Source organism: Hemicordylus capensis, chromosome 4 (genome assembly GCF_027244095.1).
Source record: "Hemicordylus capensis ecotype Gifberg chromosome 4, rHemCap1.1.pri, whole genome shotgun sequence".
Lineage (NCBI taxonomy): Eukaryota > Metazoa > Chordata > Lepidosauria > Squamata > Cordylidae > Hemicordylus > Hemicordylus capensis.
The window spans coordinates 242,728,389-242,750,576 of NC_069660.1; the positions used below are offsets into that span (position 1 = coordinate 242,728,389).

A 22,188-nucleotide genomic window follows, 5' to 3' on the forward strand; every position below is an offset into this window, starting at 1 on the left:
TGATGGAGGCTAGGTTGTGTTCTGCCCAGTGAAGTAGTAACATGGCCTCTACTTGTAAAGATTGTTCTCTGGACCCGCCTTGTTTGTTCACATGGGCCTTGGCGATCATGTCCATCTTGACTAGGACATGCTTCTGTGTCAGGAAATGGCAAAAAGCTAGGAGAGCCAACCTGATGTAGTTTGTACCGATTTATACTGTGGTTGGACTCCTCCTGTGACCAAGTGCCTTGGGCTGAGAGGGATTGGCAGTGGGCTCCCCAGCCGTGGACACTTGCATCTGTGGTTAGGATGACTCTCGGGGGGGGGGGGGCAGGAATTGTATTCCTTTCATGAGGTTGGTGTGGTGTCCACCACTTGAGGGATTGGCAGACTGGTGGCGGTAATTGAACGGCTTTCTTAATTTTCCTTGCAATGGAGAGGTGATGTGGTAGTAAGAACCATTGTAGAGATGAAAGGTGAAACCTGGCCCATGGTATGGAGTCCAGGGAAGCTACCATGAGACCAAGGAGGCAAGCTAGAGCCAAAAGGGGTATTTTTCTGGACACTAGCACTTCTGTGGCAGCTTGAATCAGGGACGTAAGACATTCTTGTGGTAGAAAGAGTTTGTGTGCCTGGGTGTCTATTATTATTATTATTTCTTGTTTACACAGTCAGACAGGCGTTATTGACTGGTTTGTTTTATCCAGACATTGAGTCCTTCCCAAGGACCTGGGATGGCTGAATTTTATTGTCAGTTATATATATCGTTGCAGAATATAGGCTGTTCCCAGTAAAGCTGCTTTTTGTAATTGGCTGATGGTGATTTCTGTGGCCCCTATGGTGTTGAGGTGCTCTTCAAGGTCTTTTGGAACTGCACCCAGGGCGCCAATGACCACTGGGATTATTTTGGTCTTTTTCTGCCACAGCCTTTCAATTTCAATTCTTTGTAGATCATTGTATTTAGTGATTTTTTCTATTTCTTTGTTTTCTATTCTGCTATCCCCGGGTATTACTATGTCGATTACTTTGACTTGTTTTTCTTTCTTCTCGACTACAGTTATATCTGGTGTATTGTGTGGCAGATGTTTGTCTGTTTGTAGTTGGAAGTCCCATAATATTTTTACATCTTCATTTTCTTCAACTTTTTCAATTTTATGGTCCCACCAATTTTTGGCTACAGGTAGCTTGTATTTTTTGCAGATGTTCCAGTGCATCATCCCTGCTACCTTTGTCATGCCTTTGTTTGTAGTCAGTCTGTGCAATCTTTTTACAACAGCTGATTAGGTGGTCCACTGTTTCATCTGCTTCTTTACAAAGGCGGCACTTGCTGTTTGTTGTTGACTTTTCGACTTTTGCTCTTATTGCACTTGTTCTTAGTGCCTGTTCTTGCGCAGCCAGTATTAAACCCTCTGTTTCTTTCTTCAAGTTGCCATTCTTAAGCCATTGCCAGGTCTTGGTGATGTCTGATTTTCCACTTATATTGTGCAAATATTGACCATGCAGGGGCTTTCCCCCCAATTTTTGTGCTCGGTTCTTGACTTGTTCGTTCCTGTAGGCCTGCTTTGTTTCATTGGTGTTGAATAGTTTCTCGTTATTGACCATTTGAAGTGCATCTTCTTCACTGTCCTTGATATATTCTTCAAGGCCTCTTTTCTCCTCCTCTACTGTTTGATGGACTTGCAGCATTCCTCTTCCACTTGAGCTGCGAGGGAGGTATAGCCTATCGACATCACTGCGGGGGTGCAGAGCATGATTGATGGTCATGATTTTCCTGGTCTTACGATCTAGCGTCTCTAGCTCTGCCTGGGTCCAGTCTAGTATTCCTGCAGTGTATCTGATAACAGGTATAGCCCAGATGTTTATGGCTTGTATGGTGTTCCCACCATTGAGTTTGGACTTGAGGATTTTTCTAACTCTCCTGATGTATTCACTTCCCATTTTTCTTTTAACTTCAGTGTGTGCGATGTTATCAGCCTGGAGAATGCCCAAGTATTTGTAAGGTTCTTTCTCTTCCAGGTTCTTGATCTTGCTTCCATTGGGCAGTTCTATTCCTTCTGTTTTTCTTATTTTCCCTCTGTTCATTATTAATGCAGCACACTTGTCTAGTCCAAACTCCATTGCTATATCGCTACTGAATATACGGACAGTGCTTAGCAGTGATTCGATTTCTGACTGGGACTTTCCATACAACTTCAGATCGTCCATGTACAGCAGATGGTTGATTTTACTGGATGTTTTAGATGTTTGGTATCTGAGGCCTGTTTTGTTTAGTATTTGTGAAAGTGGAGTCATGGCGATTACAAACAACAGAGGGGATAGTGAGTCCCCTTGGAAAATTCCTCTTCTAATGCTAACCTGTCCAAGTGTCTCGCCATTGATTGTTAACTGTGTACTCCACATGCTCATTGCTTTTTTTTAATAAATATCTGAATGTTTTTGCTGACACCAGTTGCTTCTAAACATTTTAGTATCCATGTGTGAGGCAATGAATCGAAGGCTTTCTTGTAGTCAATCCATGTAACACTTAGATTTGTTTTTCTTCTCCTGCAATTTTCTAAAATCATTTTGTCAATCAGCAGCTGGTCTTTTGTGCCTCTGGTGTTCGGGCAATTTCCTTTCTGTTCAACTGGAAGCTGTTTGTTAGTTAATAAGTGTTGCATGACTTCATCTGATATTATTCCAGTTAATAATTTGAACATGGTTGGCAAGCAGGTTATCGGTCTATAATTACCTGGAACTGCACCTTTTGCTGGGTCTTTCATGATGAGATGGGTTTTCCCAGTTGTTAGCCATTGTTCAATATCACCTCCTTGCAAAATGTGATTGAACTGTTTTGATAGTTGTTTATGAAGGCTTGTTAGGTGTTTAAGCCAAAAGCCATGCAGTTCATCGTCGCCTGGCGCAGTCCAATTTTTAATTTTCTTTGCTCTTTCACTTATTATTTCTGGTGTTATTATTAGATTTTGCATTTGTTGGTTACATTTTTTTACCTCTTTCATCCAGCCTGCTTTTTTATTATAATCTATTGGATTGTCCCATAATTTCCCCCAGAATTGCACTGTTTCTTCTTTATTTGGTGTTTCTAGGTTTCTTGCAGTTTCTCCTTCTATGCTTTGGTAGAAACGTCTCTGATTCAACTGGAATTGGAGATTCTGCCTGTGTTGTGTAATTCTGGCTTCATACCTGCTAATCTTCTTTGACACTGCTGTTATTTGCTGCTTTATTATTTCCAGGACTTCTCTAATTTTCCTTGCATCTAGGTGGTATTTTTGGATCAGATACTGTTTGGTGTTTTCATTCTTCAGCTTCTTGTCTTTCATATCTTTCAATTTACTAGCATCTGATCTAAGCCTGGAGATTTTATTTTCTAATCTAATCTTCCATTTAGGTGATGTATTGCTTTCTTTTTTTACAGGTCCACGGATCTTATATCCGAGCTCTTGTGTTGTTATTGTTGCTGCACTGTACATTAGTTGGTTTGTTTCTTGCAAATTATTGGTTGTTATCTCTGCAAGTGCAGCATTGACATCTTTTAATGCCTGAGTGAGTTGTTTTTTGGCAACTGTTTTTAGAGCTGGAAGTCGAACCCTGGTGGTTGTTTGGTTCATGTGCTCAGTTATTTTTTGCTTTAGTTCTTGTTGCTTTTCTGTTAAACGGCATTTGGGTTTTTGAGGTGAAGGCAAAGGGGTGGTTGCCTGGTTTTGATTTTGAAACAGTTCAGTAACAGTGGCATCCTCGATTTCCAACACCTCCTCCACCTGCGCCTGAGCAACTTCTTCAATTGGTGGTAATTCTTCTTCCATATCTTGAGCCAGTGTTGCTCTTTGCAGTTCTTCCAGCTCAACTCCTGTGATTACTTTAATTCTTATTATGTATCTTCTCTGGTCTGCTAGCCTTTGTTCTGTTATTTCTGTATCTGGATGCTTCTCTTTCCAAATTTGGTGCATTCTTTTTAAGTAACCTCTTCTAGTTGGACTAGACTTGTAATAGCAGATCATTATTTCCTTGTTGGCATTTTTCGTATATTTTTTTCGGTTAAGTGATGTTTCTTCCAGTAACTTTGCTATCTTCAGCCCTGGTTGCTCGCCTGAAGATCCTGAGTCCTGTTGCCCACTTGCCACCAGATGTCCAGGGACTATAGCACCTGGCGCGGTCCTTGTTGACCCGGGCGATGACCGATCTGGTATAGATTTATTAAAGTTACGTCTCATTATTATTATTATTATTATTATTATTATTATTATTATTATTATTATTTCAATGACCCCCAGGTGTTGTAGTTGATGTGTTGGCTTTTTAGGATGTTTATGAGGAAGCCATGCTCCTGTAGCATTTGCAGAGTCGTCTTGATGTCTGTATGTGCTTGTTGTAAGGCTGGAGACTGGATGAGGATGCCGTCCAGTTAAGCAAAGAGGTTAACCCCCTGGAGACGGAGATGTGCTACCAGTGGTGCCATTATTTTGGTGAAGATTCTGGGAGCTGAGGAAAGGTCAAAGGGGAGGGCCTTGTACTGGGAATCTACTCTGGCATATTGGAAGCAAAGTAGATGGCAGCTGTGGGGATGTATAGGAATATGGAGGTAGGCCTCCTTAAGGTCGAAGGAGGAAATGAAGTCGTTGTGATGAAGGGCTTCCAAGATTAACCGAAGAGATTCCATCTGAAACATTCACTTTGGTATCCATTTGTTTGAGTACTTTAGGTCAAGAACCGCTCTTAGTGAGCCGTCTCTTTTCAGTATGGTAAAGAGAATAGAATAAATGCCTTCCTGCTGTTGATTGGCAGGTACCCTCTCTATGGCCCCTATGACCTTGAGGTGTTGGATGGCAGCTGGGAGACCCGCGTGTTTGGCAGGCAAGCATGACACTGGTGTTGGGAGGAACCTGCTTGGTCGAAAGGCAATTAATTCTATTTTGAACCTCAGGTGAAGTGATTTGAGTACCCAATTGTCCTTTGTGGACTGAGACTACACGTGGAAATGGGCTGAGAGCCAACCCCCCAAAGTGGCCATCCCCGAGTCAGAATTGCTGTTTGTTGGACTTGCCCTTGGTTGAGAAGGACTGGAGACCCTGATTGAAGGGCTTTGTTTGGCATTGGCAATTCCAGGTCTGGCACTGAGATCTCAGTCTTGCCCTCGAAAGGAAGACCAAAATGGATGAAAGAACTGAAAATGTGTTTTAGGTGGAAAATGGTCCTGTTTGTGTTGGATAGGAGGCATAGATTTTCATTTGTCTTTTGTTCTCTACTAGCAAGTCTTTAAGGGCCTCCTCTCCAAACAACTTTGTGCTGTCATAAGGCATTGAAGTGAGATTTGCCCTGGATGTGGCGTCTATCCTCCAATATTTTAGCCAAAGACTGTGACTGCCAATCACAGCTGCCGTAAAAGCCCTAGATGCGAATTGGATGGAGTTCATAGTCATATCAGAGATGAACACTTGGGCTTTCTGGATTTTTAATAGTTGTTGCCTTAGGCGTGAAGGGTCTGTGGGTGGATCATGCAGTAGATCGTCCAGCAACAATAGGGATGCTCTAGAACACAGAGATGCTGCAGCTGAGGACCTGATGGGTAGGGAGGAAGCATCTTGGGAGTGCCTATAAATTGCTTCAATAAGCTTATCAGTTTGGTCTTTTAGAGCTACCTCCCCGTCTTTGGGGAGTAATGCCCCCAAGAGGAGTTGTACCACTAGGGCATCTGTAGGGGACATCTTGAAGAGGTCTGCCGCCTCTTGATGAAAAGAGTAATACTTTATTTGACACCACCAACGATTTTCTGTTGGAGGCTGGCATCTGACATTCTTGTTTTATTGCATCTAGGAGGTGCTCAGGAAAAAGCAAGGTTATTGTCTTTATCTTTTGTTTTGGGAAAAACCACTGCCCCTTTTGAGGGCGGTTGAGAATCAGTGGGAGGCATGGGTTGTAACCCCAGAGTATCAATAGTTTTGGATATCAGGGGAACAAAATCCTAAGGGTGAAACAGTCTTTGAGACATGGAGGGGGCTCCAGGTTCCTGACCATCAGACCTCTCCCCCTCCTATCTATCTATCAAATTTGTACACCACCCCAAACTTTCATTGCTGGGCGGTTAACAATAGCATAAAACAAATTAAAAACATATACAAAAACTTAACACAATTTAACAATTTAAAATAAACCAGAGATTAAAATCTAAATTTTTTAAAAAGCTGAGAAAGCTTGGATGAAGAGGTGGGTTTTCAAGTTCTTTTTAAAAATTGTCAGAGACGGGGAGTATCGTATCTGAGTAGGGAGTGCATTCCACAGTCTCAGGGGCAGCAATCAAGAAGGCCCGCCCCCATGTGGCCACCAGCCTCTCCAGATGACCTCAATGGGCAGTGGGGCTCATAATGAAGAAGACGCTCTCTTAAATACCCAGGGCCTAAGCCGTTTAGGGCTTTATAAGTTATAACTAGCACTTTGTATTTTGCCCAGAAACCTATTGGCAGCCAGTGTAGCTCTATCAGCAATGGAGTGATGTGGTCTCTCTGAGATGACCCGGAGACCAACCTGGCTGCCACATTCTGTACCAAATGAAGTTTCTGGACTACGTACAAAGGCAGACATAGAGTGCATTACAGAAGTCAAGTCTGGGGATTACCAACAGATGTACCACTGTTTCGAGGTCATTGATCTCAAGAAACGGATGCAGCTGGCATATCAGCTGAAGCTGATAAAAAGCCCCTCTGGCCACCACCTCAACCTGAGATACCAGGAAGAGGTGTGGATCCAGAAGTACTCCCAGACTGTGAACCTGTTCCTTCTGGGGAAGTGTGACCCGATTTAGAACAGTCAGATCAAAATCATCTCTGAAGTTCTGACCCCACACAATAAGTACCTCTGTCTTATCTGGATTCAGTCTTAGTTTAATCTCCCTCATCCAGCCCATTACTGCTTCCAGGCAGGCATTTAGGGAGGTTATGCCATCTCCTGAAGAAGTTGACATGGTGAAGTAGATCTGGGTGTCATCAGCATACTGATAACACCCTGCTCCAAATCCCCTGATGATCTCTCCCAGCGGTTTCATGTAGATGTTAAAGAGCACTGGAGACAGTATGGAGCCCTGAGGGACACCATACTTAAGCTCAGATTTCAAAGAGCAACAATCTCCAATCAACACCATCTGGAATCTGTCTGAGAGGTAGGAGTGGAACAACTGTAAAACAGTGCCTCCCACCCCCAACACTCTCAGATGTTCCAGAAAGATACTATGGTCGATGGTATTGAAAGCCGCTGAGAGGTCCAAAAGGACCAACAGAGTCATACTTCCTCTGTCAATTCAGTTTCCTGAATTTTTTCAGATAATCAGTTTCCTCCAAGACCGCCTGAAGCTGAGAGGCCACCACCCTCTCAATTACCTTGCCCAGCCATGGGAGGTTGGAGACAGGCCTATAGTTGCTCAACTCTGAGAGGTCAAATGCAGGCTTCTTTAGAAGAGGTCTAATGATTGCGTCCTTAAGACAAGGAGGCATCCTGCCCTCCCTCAGAGAAACATTTATGATTTCTACCAGGTCTCCTACAACAGCCTCCCTGCTTGATAGAACAAGCCATGTTGGACAAGGGTTAAGAGAAAAAGTGGTAGGCCTCACTGTTCCAAGCAGCTTGTCCACGTCCTCAGGAGTCACAAACTGAAACCGATCCAACCTAATCATATAAAAGGAGTTGCTGGACACCTCCAGTTCAGACACTGAATTATTTGTGGAGTCTCCATTTAAGTTGGCCTGAATCCGAGAGATTTTATCTAGAGGATCTAATTATATAGGGAATATTTCTATGTCAGGATCAGTAGGATCTGCCAGTTCACTGGGGTTTTCAGACTGGGGATCCTTCTCCTATTGCACCTTCAGAGAAGTGTATACTCCCAGGTACTGTAGATTCTTGTTGTTTGGAGCTAGATTTGCGCTTGTGTGAGTACTTGCGTGCATGTTTATGTTTCTTTTTGGATTTCTTTGGGAGGGGGTCTGAAGGGCTAGATGAAGGGAAGGGGTATCTCCCTCACATATGTTTCTTTTTCTTTTTGTCTTTGTTTTTTAGAGCTAAATCAATGGTGTCCTGAAACCAGGACTTCCAGGCTTCTGGCATTTGACTGGACAGTTGGGCCAGTGACAGCGGCAGAGGGAGGGAGCCCTGATGGGAGGTGGACCCGGCATTCAACGATCTCACCATGACTCTGTCGGATGTGGAGGGCAGAGAGACAGTGGCAGTTTCCTCCATGGTGGCCGTTATTGTCGGTGGAATAGGGTTGGGGAAGGCGTGGCCAGTTGTGTGGGAGTCCCCCGAAGTTCCTGCCCTGTGATGGGTGGCAGTGCTCTTTCACCGCCTCAGGTGGTGCGTTGGCGGTAGACACTTTTGTGGCTGTTGTTGACTTCTTCTTTGCCCCCAAAGGTTGTGGGAGTGAGGTTGTGTCCTGGCCTCTCTGAGCGCTGCCTGGCTCCTAGTCTCACAGACCGAGTGCGGGAGACTATGGGCAGGCTCTGACAGCGTCTCTTCCTGCCCCACCAAAATGGCCAGAAATGCGGTCAGTGGGCGTCTCCGCAGTGTACTGCTTGTGGGGAAGCCAGTTTGATTCTGGCCCCTTGGCACCAGGAGCATCCGAAGATGGTCTATGGGGTGCAGTGGCTCCATAGAGGAGGAGTAGATAGAGAAGGGGGGCAAAGAGATGGGGGAGGGGGAAACAAACGTGGACTGGAGGATAAGTAAAAACGAAAGTGGAGAGGTTTATTTTAAATGAGATATACAAGGTTCGAGGAAGGGAGGCAGAAATAAAGAAGGAATCAGGAAAAAAACACAGACAAGGAGGTAGAAATGCTGAGGAATGAAGAGAGAAGTAGTTCTGCCTGGTGTAGTTCACAGGACTAAAAGAACTGGGCGGGGCTTCCCTTCCTGGGCGGGGTTTCCCTTCCCAGACTCTTAAAGACTCTATAGCAAAATTTGCATAGTCCTGCCTCTGAAGCACGTGGGAAGGTTAATCTATTAGTGAGATGTCCTCAGAGCCCAGCGTCAGAGAAAGTGACATTAAGCAAGTTCTATAAGGGGTGGGGAGAAAGTGACAGTTTTCACAATGGAGGGAAGTAATTGGGGTCCCTGAGGGAACTGTACTGGAGTTAGTGCTCTTTAATGTTCATAAATGATCTAGAAGTTGGGGTAAGTAGAGAAGTAGCCAAATGTGCTGATGACACTAAACTGTTTAGGGTAGTGAAATCAAAACAAGATTGTGAGGAGCTCCACAAGGATCTCCCCAACCTGCGCGAGTGAGCAACAAAATAGCAAAGTGGTTCAGTGTTAGCAAGTGTAAAGTGATACATATTGGGGCAAAAAACCACATACAGTATACACTGATGGGGCTTGAGCTGTTGGTGACAGACCAGGAGATAGAGCTTGGAATTGTGGTGGACAGCTTGTTGAAAGTGTCGACGCAGTATGAGGCAGCTGTGAAAAAGGCAAATTCCATGCTAGGAATAATTAGAAGGGGGATTGAAAGTTAAAATAGTATAATGCCCTTATACAAATCTATCATGCGGCCACATTTGGAGTACTGCGTAAAGTTTCGGTAACCATATTTTAAAGGAAGACATTGTAGAACTGGAAAAGGTGTAGAATGGTGCAGCCAAGATGACTGGGGGCTGGAGCACTCTCCTTATGAGGCAAGACTACAACATCTGGGGCTCTTTAATTTGGAAAAGAAGTGACTGTGGGGAAACGATAGAGATGGATAAAATTATGCATGGAGTAGAAAGAGTGGACAGAGATAAATTTTTCTCCCTCTCACAACAATATAACTAGAGGTCATCCCATGAAACTGATTGCCAGGAAATTTAGGACCAACAAAAGTACTTTTCCACACAGTGCATAACTACTGTATGGAATTCTCTGCCATGGTATGTGGCAATGGTCACAAGCTTGGATGGCTTTAAGAGGGACATAGACACATTCATGAATGACAAGTGTATCAATGGCTACTAGTCTGATGACATTGGCTACAGGCCACCTCCAGCCTCAGAGACAAGATGTCTCCCTTGCAACTTACCAGTTGCAAGGGAACAGCAGCAGGAGAGAGTGGTAATCCCCTGCTAACTGGGAAGAAAAGAGGCACCTTTTACTGTGGTGATTCTCTTTATTTAGCAGGGGGAGAGTAACTGACCCAATCCACCCCCAGCACAGTACTTCCAGTGACTGTTGCTGGTGTGTGTCTTATGTTTCTTTTTAGAATGTGAGCCCTTTGGGGACAGGGAGCCATGTTATTTGTTTGTTATTTCTCTTTGTAAACCACCCTGAGCCATTTTTGTAAGGGCGGTATAGAAATCGAATTAATAATAAATAAATAATAATTTTATTTTTTTATAATTCCCAATTTTTAGCTTTTAAAATAACTTTTAATATGAAACTTAACTTGCTGGGTTCCGCTGACACACTCGCTAGGAATGTGTGCTCCTTGGGAACCTATGATTCCCATCTTCCTTAGCTTTGGGGGTGGGGGTCATATATGTGAATCAGTCTTAAAACAACAACAACAATAGGGTCCTGCTATTCCTTCCTGCTATGGACAACATATTTATAGCTTCCTTGAGAAGGAGTTGGATCGTGTATACATTTCAGGCTATAGGTTTAGTGAATTACTGTTGAAAGGAGCGTGGGATTCTTGTTTCACACTGTAATTATCACCTTTTGTAATGTTTCAGGTAAGTCCTCCCTCCCTCCCACCACAAATCGCTGAGTATCTCTTAGTACTGTCCTCTGAAAGGCTTTGGGTCCAGTGTTCCCTCTAACAGGGATTCCCAGATGTTGTTAAGTACAACTCCCAGAATCCACAGCTGCAAAGGCTTTTGCTTGGGGATTCTGGGAGTTGTAGTCAACAACATCTGGGAAACCCTGTTAGAGGGAACACTGTTTGGGACTGAATTTTAATGCTTGTAACTTGAAGCATTACAAAAATATATATGCCCAAAAGGGGAGAATTTTCTGATATTAAAAACATGTTTACAAAGCATAGCATTTAATATTTAAAATTGTCATTCATTGTGCCCCTATGTGTGCTGTGCCCTAGGTGGCTGCCTTGTTTGCCATATCCTAATTCTAAGCACTAGCACTCCAGAACAACCTTTAACATAGCATAGGGAACTACATAAAATTGGACAAGCCCTGTGGAGTTCTTAGGACTGAAGCGTTTATATTTTGACATAATAAAAACTTGACAGAATCCTGTTGTGAGTCCCTCACACATTTGTACAAGCACAAAACAAATGCACGTTAAATTGTAATACATACCTCTGTCCTGTAATGATTGGCAGCATCCATATTGTCAATAATAATGGTATCTGATAAGAGCATCCCAAAGACTATAAAGTTAAATAAAACAGTGAGATTTCAACAATACAATATTTAGAATATTCACAGCTGAATGCAATGCTGACATATTGATACAGCAATTTAGTAGGTTCTTGAAACGCTAAATTATATTGGCAAATTTGTCCACTCTAATACAAGATAAGAACAACTACAATGATACAACATATCCAAATATATAAATAAAAGGAATTCCAAAGTGGTTACTGCATAAAGAGAACAGCAGTAACATTTAGGTCTGTGAAGAGGCAATCTATCTTCTCTATGCTCCTTTACTTTTTGCTTGTTGCCCTGGGGGAGTGCTGGAGGCCATTTCCACAGAGGTACAGCTGCCTCCAGTGAGGAAGCCCAACCCAGAAAGGAAGTTCCATCTGGATGCTTACAGTTACTTCTAGGTGGGTGGATGATATTTATCCTTAGCATAGGTGCTAAGTTCAACTGGTGAATTGCCTCTAAAGGAGTTGACTCCAAAATGAACTGGAGAATAGTGAGGGCCAGTACAACATTTTCTCTGAGTCCAGCGGTAGTCTGGGTGGAAGTTTCCCCAGGGCTTGGCATAGGCATAGGCATTGGTCACTGCCAGTGGAACAGCTCTGATGGGGACACCCCTGAATGGGCATCCATCTGGGGGTTCTACAAGGGCAAGTGTCCACCTATTCTGAATATCATCGGTTTCTACCTGGATTGCCTCTGGTGAGATACAAGGAGTTACCTGCTCGTCTCTGTGAGAGCAAGGTGTCCTCACTCTCACAATGGGGATTAACAAGGTGTCCTTGCTCTCACAACAGGGATTAACAAGTCAGGGGCTAACCCTCTGTGAGCGGGGAGTGGGTGCCCTGGTGAGAGCAGAAACATATCTGACCTGTTATGTGAAGCTGGAGAATTAGGGTGGAAGTTACAAGAGTTTTTGTATGCCCTGGGAACACGGTTTATTGTCTATTTGCTGACTATATGGGATTACTTTAGCTAGTTTAATATTTTCTTATTTGACTGAGAAATATATTTAATGAGCTCAGGACGGACTTTGGAGTGGAGTGGATGGGCCCTTCATATTTGTTGTGGGCAGGGGGAGCCATAGCAGCTAAGGAGAAAGGGGCCTAGGCATTTGGGGTCTATCCTCCTTCTGGTCTTCTCCCCAGCAAAAGAGACCCTGATTGTCCTCTTGGCAGTTAATCATGGAATTTGGTGGCACTGATTTATAAATGCCATAAATCAAAGAAAAACTAGTTGCTCACCTGTAACTTATGATCTGGTAGAGATCTGTCGACATACATAAGAATGGGGTTCTGCGCCTGCATGGTAGAATGCCGCACCTTGTTGTGATGACCGCGCCCCTCCTCCATGCCCACAGCATGCTATTTAAAGATGGGCTGGTGCCATGTTCCTCAATTCTTGGATGAATGCCGTGGAGGATGGTCATCCATAGCAGGTGAGTTCATCATTGGAAGAGAATTGCATGCACACTCAGTACATGCATAGCAGAACGCTACTGCCGAGCGGTGGGTTTGGGAGGGTCTTATGTTGACAGCATATCATAAGTTACAAGTGAGCAACCTGTTTATCTGGATTGAGGTCTGTCGAGATCCATAAGAATGGGTGTTTAGCTAGCTCCCAAAGGAGGAGGGTGCAGTAGTAGCTATTGTAACACCTGTTTTAAAACGCTTCTCCTTGGCAGCAGAGTGCATGTCTATGGCGTAATGCTTGACGAAAGGCAACTCAGTGGACCAAGTAGGTGCTTTACAGATGTCCATGAGGGTTATCCCTGATAAGTGTGCAGCCGATGAAGCGTAGGCATGGGTAGAGTGGGCCTTGATTGCTTCAGGTGGTTTCATGTTCTGTCACTTGTGGGTCAGCATAATGAGTTCAAACAGCCATCTGGACATTATTTGCCTGGAAATGCAGGAGCCTCTATCAGGGCCCTTGTAAGCGATAAAAAGGCGCTTGGTGGATCTAAAGTCCTTAGAACAGTCTAGGTAAGCACTTTGTGCACATCCAAAGAATGAATCACACGTTCTAAAGGTGTAGACAGGTCCCTGAAGAAGGTACGGAGAACAATATCTTAGTTAGGGTGGAAGTCAGACACCACCTTGGACATAAAGCTGGGGTTCATACACATTAGTACTTTATCAGGGTAGATCCCGGTCTATGGTGAATCAATCCTCAAAGCTGTAAGTTCACTAACGTGCTTTACTGTAGTTGTAGCAAGTAGGATGGCCATTTTCAAAGTTACTAGTTTGATGGAAGTAGTACTCGCTGGCTCAAATGGGCTCTGGGTAAATGCTGAGAGGACAAAAGTTATGTTCCATGGCTTCACAGGCGTACGAATAGGTGGGTATACATTCATGAGGCCCTTCAGGAAAGCTCTACTATCTGGGTGAGGAAAAAACATCACAGCCCGGACATTTGGATGAGAGTGCCGTGAAATGTACTTTTAGGAACACATTAGCCAAACCTTGCAATTTTAAGGTAGTCAAGTACAGGAGTACATCCTTAGTGGTAGCTTGTTTAGGCTTAAAACCATGTGCTCTGGCATAGGCTTTAAAATGCAGCCATTTGCCAAAGTAGTTACATCTGGTGGAAGGCTCCCTTTGGTTGAGTAGAAACTTATTCAGAAGTTGATTCACCATGCTGTTAGACAGAGTGTGAGTACGTCTGGATGCAGGACGTGACCGTTGTCTTGTGTCAGGAGATCTATCTCCGCCTTTGGTACTGGTTTCCCAATAGTTTGGGAAACCATGGTTGCCTTGGCCACCATGGAGTATCGAGAATGCAGGATGTTGGAGCAGTCAGAAGATGCGCCACCACACGATTGATCAACGGATATGGTGGGAACATGCACAGGATCTCCCGAGTCCAGTCTATCTGGAAGGCGTCTCCCAGTGATTGTGGGTTGTGACCTACCCTTGAGCAAAAACGTGTGCACTTCATGTTTTCTGAAGCTGCAAACAGGTCTATGGTAGGACATATCCACTTGTTGAAGAGTGGGGCAATATATTCCGTCTCGATCTCCCACTTGTGGTGCTGCTGTTGTGCAAACGTGCAACCCGGGTCGTCTGCTAGGACGCTGTCCAGACCTTTTATGTGGATGGCTATTGGGTAAACCTGATGTCTGATGCACCAGTGCCACAGTTGTAGGCTGAGGGCACGAAGAGTCCTTGATGCTGTTCCTCCATGTTGATTGATGTAAGCCAGGGCAGTGGTATTGTCTAGCTGCACCTGCACAATCTTGCCTTGCAGAAGTGGTAGGAAGGCTTTCATCGCTTGGAAGACAGCTAGCAGTTCCAGAAAGCTGATATGCAACTGAGCTTGTTGTGGGTTCCATTTGCCTTGAATTTGATGGTTCTCACAATGGGCACCCCAACCCAGTAGAGATGCGTCTGTTGTCAACCAGATTGTTGGAGTCAGAATCCGAAAAGGAACTCCCTCTAAAAGATTTCGGCAGTTCATCCACCAGGTAAGGGAGATAATTATAAGGGAGATCTGGTATTTACAGACACTTGTGTTGGCTGTCCACATTTGAGCAGAAAACTGACAGAAACCAAAGTTGTAGTTTGTGCATTTTCAACCATGCATAATGCACTACTGTGTTGCAGGACACCATGAAGCCCAAGAGTTGTTGAATGAGTTGAGCCAGCTGAGATGGATGTTGTTAGAATTTGTGGATCAGATCCCTGATACACTCGTATCGCTCTTTGGGTAAGTACGCTCTCCTGGTTTCCATCTTCAAGTTTGCTCCAATGTAGGTGATAACACGTACTGGTTCTAAATGGAACTTTTTCCAATTGACTTGGATCGCCAAGTCTTGTAGGAGATTTAAAACATATGATGTCTGAGAACACAACTCTCCTTGGTCTTTGGATGTCAGAAACCAATCATACAAAGATTGGTAGATTGCTACACCCTGCAACCACAGATGGGCTACCACTACGGACATGCATTTGTATGCAATACCCTTGGTAATACCCTTGGGGCAGTGGAAAGCCTGAAGGGTAAAACTTTGTATTGGTACACTTGTTCTCCTACGGTAAATCTCAGATATTTTCTGTGCTGATCTCTTATGCCAATATGAAAATATGCATCTTTCAGATCCAGTGTTGCAAGCCAATTTTCTTGATAGAGAAGCGGTAGGATCTCTTGCAATGCTATCATGTGAATTTTTCTTACACAGAACCAATCCCGAAAACCTCCATGCTTGGCTGTGGGGACTCAAACGCCCTCTATGCTTCTGCCACCAGTAAAGTCTACTATTGAGACTCAAACGCATATCCCGCACTCCCCAACTGAATCTCTATCGGATTATCATGGCTCATCTGACTTTGATTCGTTCCCAGAAGATCCAGACAATTTGATGGATCCGCCTACTGATGTGCCTCCTTCTACCTATGTTTCCCCTAACGAAGAGATGAAAGCCTACCATAAACACATTAGGGAAATGGCAGAGGCTCTGGGTTTAGACCTGTAATCCAACCTAGCCACCGTAGACGATCCTATCTACAACTTAATGGTTAAATCTCTGTCATCTCACCGCTCTGCCAGTTCTCCCAGTTATATCCAGGGCAGCGAAGAACCAATTGGTTTTCCCAATCCCGAAGAGCGATGGCAGGATCCGCCCCATCATGGATCTGCGCCACCTAAATAAGTTTATTTAGGTGGCGCAGATCCATGATGGGGTGGATCCCGCCTTCCCTCTTCGGGATTGGGAAATAACGGGAGTAAAAACTGTCCCGCCTGTGTGCCCCCTGCACAGGGGTGATTCCACCCTTCTGCAACAACTCCTTCACTTTCTCTTGCAATGGCAGGGATGGTTGAGTGAAATTCATCCCTGAAATGTTTGGGGCCGTTCTGAACTCTATCACGTATCCCAAGGATATGATACTCAGGACCCAGTGGTCCAATGTTATGCGGTGCCATGTAGGGGCATGGCGTGTCAGCCTGAGGGATTTGCATGCTGGCAGAAGAGATGGGATTGCGAGGTTGGTGCTGTTGCTCACCTGCAAAAATGTTACTGCCCCTGATGGTGAGAAGGGTGAGAAGTGCAGAGGTGAAGGTGGGTGGTTCTGTTCCTCAAAGATGCTTTTTTAAGTCCCACCTGTTTCTTACGCTGAGATTGAATGACTTTGCCTTGATAGGATAATTTACGATAAGGGTGATATTGTTTTTTGAAGTCATGGCGATCCTGTTGTCTGAACGCAGGCCTCTGCCTGGGGGTAAGAGCGATATTTTGAGGTGTAGAAACAATTCGAAGTTGTGGTGGTAAAAGTCTTTGCAGTGATTTCTTTAACTGCTCCATGGTGGAGCCAATTGTCTCACGAAAGTGGCCCTTACCATCAAAAGGTAAGCCCTCAATTTTTTCCTTCAAATCGCTCTGAAGATTAGTGGAGCGAAGCCTTGCATGTCTCCATAGTAAGACGGCTGCTGCCATGGACAAGATTCTGACTTGGCTAGGTGTTTTGCCATGCTCACTTGCTGTCGAGTAAACACAGCCAATTTATCTGTTTGCATTTCTTTTTTAAATTCCTCTGGTGACAGGGTGTCTAAATCACCTTGAAGGGCTTCCCACAGGCCAGGCCTTGATTATACTTTGCTGAGCAAGATGAATAATTCATGATCTTAACCAACAGACATGATGTGGAGTAAATTTTTCTCCTTAAAAGATCCAACTTTCTCCCCTCTTTGTCTGCAGGAGTGGTGTGATGCCGTCCAGATTTCGTCAAGGTGGCATAGTCAATGACCAGGGAGCTAGGAGCAGGATGCTTTAGCAGGTAGGTATTATCTCTCCCTTGGATGCGATACAAAATCTCTTCGCTGCCCTGGAGATAACTGGGAGAACTGGCAGAGCCATAGGGTGAGATGACAGAGATTTAACCATTAAGTTGTAGATAGGATCGTCTACGGTGGCTAGGTTGGATTACAGGTCTAAACCCAGAGTCTCTGCCATTTCCCTAATGTGTTTATGGTAGGCTTTCATCTCTTCGTTAGGGGATACATAGGTAGAAGGAGGCACATCAGTAGGCGGATCCATCAAATTGTCTGGATCTTCTGGGAACGAATCAAAGCCAGATGAGCCATGATAATCCGATAGAGATTCAGTTGGGGAGTGCGGGATATGTGTTTGAGTCTCAATAGTAGACTTTACTGGTGGCAGAAGCATAGAGGGCGTTTGAGTCCCCACAGCCAAGCATGGAGATTTTTGTGGCAGAGTGGTTGTCTGAGTTGTCGTTGACATTAGAGGCACAGGTGGTGAACTAGGGGTCTGAGTTGCTATAGAACCTTGCACAACAGGTCTGCTTGGCAAAGCAGAAGCATCTCCACTTGCTAGCATGTTCACCAGACTAACTTGTGCCAATGAGGAAGTAAGAGAATGGTAGGACTTTGAAAGAACCATTTTTCAACGTCTCCCTTCCTGAAAATCATATGGAAAGTCAGGAGAGGAAGTTCCCATAGCAGCCATAGTAAGCGTTGATCCCACAGCCAAAGTGTGTGAGAAACAGCAGGAGTGCCAAGCAGAGGGACCCTCCAATTGGGCAGAAGATAGGGTATAAGATGATGGCTGGTCAACTGAACAAATAGTAGCAGACCCTGTAGGTGTAGCTGTGGTTGTCGGAAGAAACCCTTTGAATGTGGTCATAGATTGTGTACTAGAGGACGAGTCCAGTATTGATAGCAATGTGCGTGCTGTGGAGGGATTCAAACAGGCACCTCTATCTGAATCCTCTTCATCAGCGTTGAATGTCAGCATTGGCATTTGACACCGGGGGGAAATCCGTCTCGATGCCGACAACATCGGTGTAAGTAGCATAGACACTGCAGTTGGAAACTGAGGAGCAGGTGTCTTCGGAGCTTCTTGACATTGATCAGGAGATGTAGATGGAGCTGAGGAATGAATCAATGTTGGAGCTGGAGACGGAGATCGAGTCCTTGATGTCATCCGTGTCGGTGTCAAGAGGCTCTTGTGTTTCCAGTGTCACCTTCAATCTTGAAGATATTGATGTCGACAGGCCGGTACCGTGGACTTCCAAGGTTGCCTGTTTGGTCTTAGACTTCGAATGCTTCAATGTTTTCAGGGTTGAGAAGGTTTTCAATGGCTATTTTGATATTGATGTTGATGGGAGGGGCTCGCCTAGAGTTGAAGGATTTAACACCTCATCATAAATGGTGGTGCAAAGCCTCAGAGCCTGATTCTTGCGCGTCTGCTTAGAGAAAGACAGACATATCCTAAAAGAGGAGACGTTGTGCTCCTCAACAAGGCAGATGAGGCATAAATCATGGAGGTCTTTAGAGGGGAGCTTAGCATTACATCCTTCACACCTCTTAAAGCTCCATTTTTCCTCAGCCATAATTGATAAGTGAATAGCATTGCCCAAAGTCTGCTCGAAAGGTCAAATAACACCAATATAATCCGGAAGCCAAGATCAAGTCAATAAACTGAAATAACAGTCCTTAAAAAAAAAAGATGAAGTCACGAAGAAAATCTGAAGAACTTTATCCGACAAGGAGCAACAGACCGAGGTCCGAACGCAATGGTCGGAAAAGAATTGAGCAACATGGCGCTGGCCCACCTTTAAATAGCAAACTGTGGGCATGGAGGCGGGGCTCAGTCACCATAAAGAGCTGCAGCATTCTACCACGAGGGTCCCGCACAGGTGCAGAATCCCATTCTTGTGGATCTCGACGGCTTTCGATCCAGATATATATTTTCCAGGATGTAATCCTGGATGAGAGAGCTGACCTGGCATGTATTATAGATACCTGGCTGGGAAAATAAAGAGAGGGTCATTTTTCTCATTTAAGCCCAGCTGGCTTTTCTATGCAACACCAGCCAAGGCTTGATGGTCAGAGAAGTCAAACTGCTTTAGTCTACAGGAATTCAACTTCTCTTTTCTGGTTCAGAGTCCAATATGGTATCCACTCTGAGTGCTTGCACCTGGTACTGGAGTCTCAGGACAAGTTTAGGATTCTACTGCTGTACCATTCACCCCACTGCCCAACCATCTCCCTGCCTGAACTGATTGAGGTGGTCCCAGGGGTGGTGTCTGAGGCCCAAGGACTTCAATCTTGAGCAGCTTCAACAGTTATGTGGAAGCCACTCAGACAGGAAAAGCTCTGGACTTCATGGCCACCATGACAACAGGGATGACTTGGACAAAACACAATCACTCTTTAACTTTCTGTTACACTGGCAAGGGCCAAAAGGGCTCCCTGGTTCTCTAGGGATTTCAAGGAAATGAAGCAGATGGAATGATGACAGAAATAGTTTTAATGGGCTGTGGATTTAAGTGCTGTACATAGTTGCTGTTTTTAGCTGCTTTTTTTTTTTAACTGTTCTAATTTGTTTCTTTTGTATTTAAATTGTTGATGTGTTTCTACTATTTTGTTAGCTGCCTAGATATGACTCAGACAAAACTCTAAAATGAATGGATGGATGAACGAATAAATAAGGCAATCTTTCCCCCCACAAAATGCCATGTGGTTTATCCTTTATTTACACTATGCATAAATGAATCATCAAAAATTTTACTGGCCAACATCTTGACACTGCGCACATGTAGCTAAAAAACGGTTCATGTGTATCACTAGTATTCCCACTTCTGAAGGGCAGGTACTTGTTTACATATGTGGAGATTTGCACTAATTTTACCCCTTTTCTCAGAAGTACTCCATGTAACCAGAGGAGAGTTGGTCTTGTGGTAGCAAGCATGAATTGTTCCCTTTGCTAGTTCTGCACATGTGCATTTTTAGCTGAACAACTGCAGTGTTACTCAAGATGTCACCCACTATTTACAAAGGCTTCATTGAATATTAGTGCTGAATCAACTACTGTCAAAATATTTAGGTATCGTTTGATAGAATTTTGTCCTCTCTCTCCATATACTGTGTGGTCCCAAGCTCCTGGTAGCTACTTAGGAAAACCAGTAAACAACATGCTTAACATAATGTGTAATTTGGCCTTATTGACATGTAATTTCAGCAATCTCTCTTCATAACATTTACCTGTCTGGCAGTTAAGAGAGTGTTCTGGAAATATAAGTAAATTTCTGGCAAATACAGGATTTCCAATAGGCTTGAAATAATTTTTTCCATTTCGTAAGTGAGGTAAAGGCCTGGTAGAAATAATAGAAAAAATATATTTTATTTCCCCATTGACTAAGTCAGTTAAACATGAAACCATAAACAATATTTGGTCAGTTATGGGCATTCTACTACTGAGAGTTGGGATTGTAATGACAATCCCAAAGCATTATTAACCAGAAGAAAGCATTAAAAAGCAAAGCATTGCTAATAAGAACCACATGAAGAAAAACTGGACTTCTAGGTGAAAAAAGATAGCAACATCCGATCTCAGGGGTGCAATCCACACTAAATTGGAATTGTCCAACTCTTTCTTTTCAGCAGAAATTGTGAAGGAGAAACAAGGTAGATTCTCTCACTGGGTCAATTCTGATGTCATGTGGAGACAAAATTAAACCTTGGCTTCACATGTTGGCAATCAACCTAGGGAGTGAGCATTCCCCCTCCTGTTCAGACAGGGCAGGTGGGAGGAGCACGCACAAGGTAGCTCCACATGATATCTGAACCAGCCCTGTGCCTTTGAGGATCACCTGCAATTATGTCAACCACATATAATAGGCAGATTTATTAAAACTAGGAATTTGTTGACATGAGGTTCAAAATGCAACTACAGGTGGCCCCCATTAGTCATGGTTCTGATATTCACGGTCCCATGTATCAGTGGTTTCTTTAGCCATCCCTGTGAAGTTTTCTTAGAAGAGCCTCTTGCAGCATTGTGCTGCCCTGGTAAGATGCTAATTACATTACTGTATCACTTTAATAAACTTAATTTAAATTTTTATGAAATTCTATTTAATTTAGAAATTCAAATAAAAATTAATTTTAATCTTGATAACTAATTCTAGTACTGTAGCATATAATTGTAGTTAATTTAAATAGCAATTAAAAATTTATCCAGTGAAATTTGTTTTAAGTATGTACTGTACAGTACCCAGAAAAATTACTTTATGTATCAATTGAAAATTAATTTTAAATACTGTATCCATTGAAAATTGATTTTAAATACTGTACTGTATCCATTAAAATTGATTTTATCAGTTACAGTCTTGTGCTGTCCTTTATCAATGGAGCGTGGGGGTTGAGTGTCTGGCAAAATTACTGTACTGTACATCAAGCGCACAGCTGAGAGCTCTGCTGAGGGAAGTGGCAAAACATTTCGCAAAGTGTTGCCCTTGAGTGAAAAAGTGAAGAGGCATGTTGGCTCCTGGGGACAGCATGGTGTCTGTTGCATGCCATTATGGCATCAGTGAGTCCACTGTCCACTCAATCAAGAAAAGTGAAGCCAGTATCTGTGCGAGTGCGATGTCCACACATTTCAGAGTCTCAAGGTGGCATTGCATGTGGACCCAGCGTGGTGTAGTGGTTAGAGTGCTGGACTAGGACCGGGGAGACCCGAGTTCAAATCCCCATTCAGCCATGATACTAGCTGGGTGACTCTGGGCCAGTCACTTCTCTCTCAGCCCAACCTACTTCACAGGGTTGTTGTGAGGAGAAACTTAAGAAAGTAGTACACCGCTCTGGGCTCCTTGGAGGAAGAGTGGGATATAAATGCAAAATAATAATAATAATGATGTAGGGATCCACATCTGTTCCATGTAGGGATCCACGATCCCTACATGGAACAGATGGAAAAAGCCCCCAGCCTGTGGATGAGGACCAAGCCCAGAGGAATGTGCCACTGAGTGGACCAGTAATCTGTGAGAAAGCACTGTGACTCTGCAGGCTGTTTGTGGTGGAAGGCGGTCAAGCAGCAGGAACATCTGAAGGTGCTGAGTGCAGTTTCCAGGT

The 22,188-nt window shown here is 43.9% G+C and overlaps 1 protein-coding gene across 8 annotated transcripts in view; it reads right to left on the reverse strand.

Annotated features, from left to right (window-relative positions):
- The window catches only part of SMCHD1 (structural maintenance of chromosomes flexible hinge domain containing 1), a 260,220-nt gene that overhangs the window by 12,357 nt on the left and 225,675 nt on the right, over window positions 1-22,188 (reverse strand). For all 8 annotated transcript variants that reach the window (XM_053245721.1, XM_053245723.1, XM_053245722.1 and 5 more), the window contains 2 exons: window positions 20,323-20,432; window positions 11,254-11,324 (listed from right to left, as the gene is read on the reverse strand). In XM_053245721.1, coding sequence (XP_053101696.1) covers window positions 11,254-11,324; window positions 20,323-20,432 — 181 coding nt within the window. The remainder of the gene's footprint in view (window positions 1-11,253; window positions 11,325-20,322; window positions 20,433-22,188) is intronic.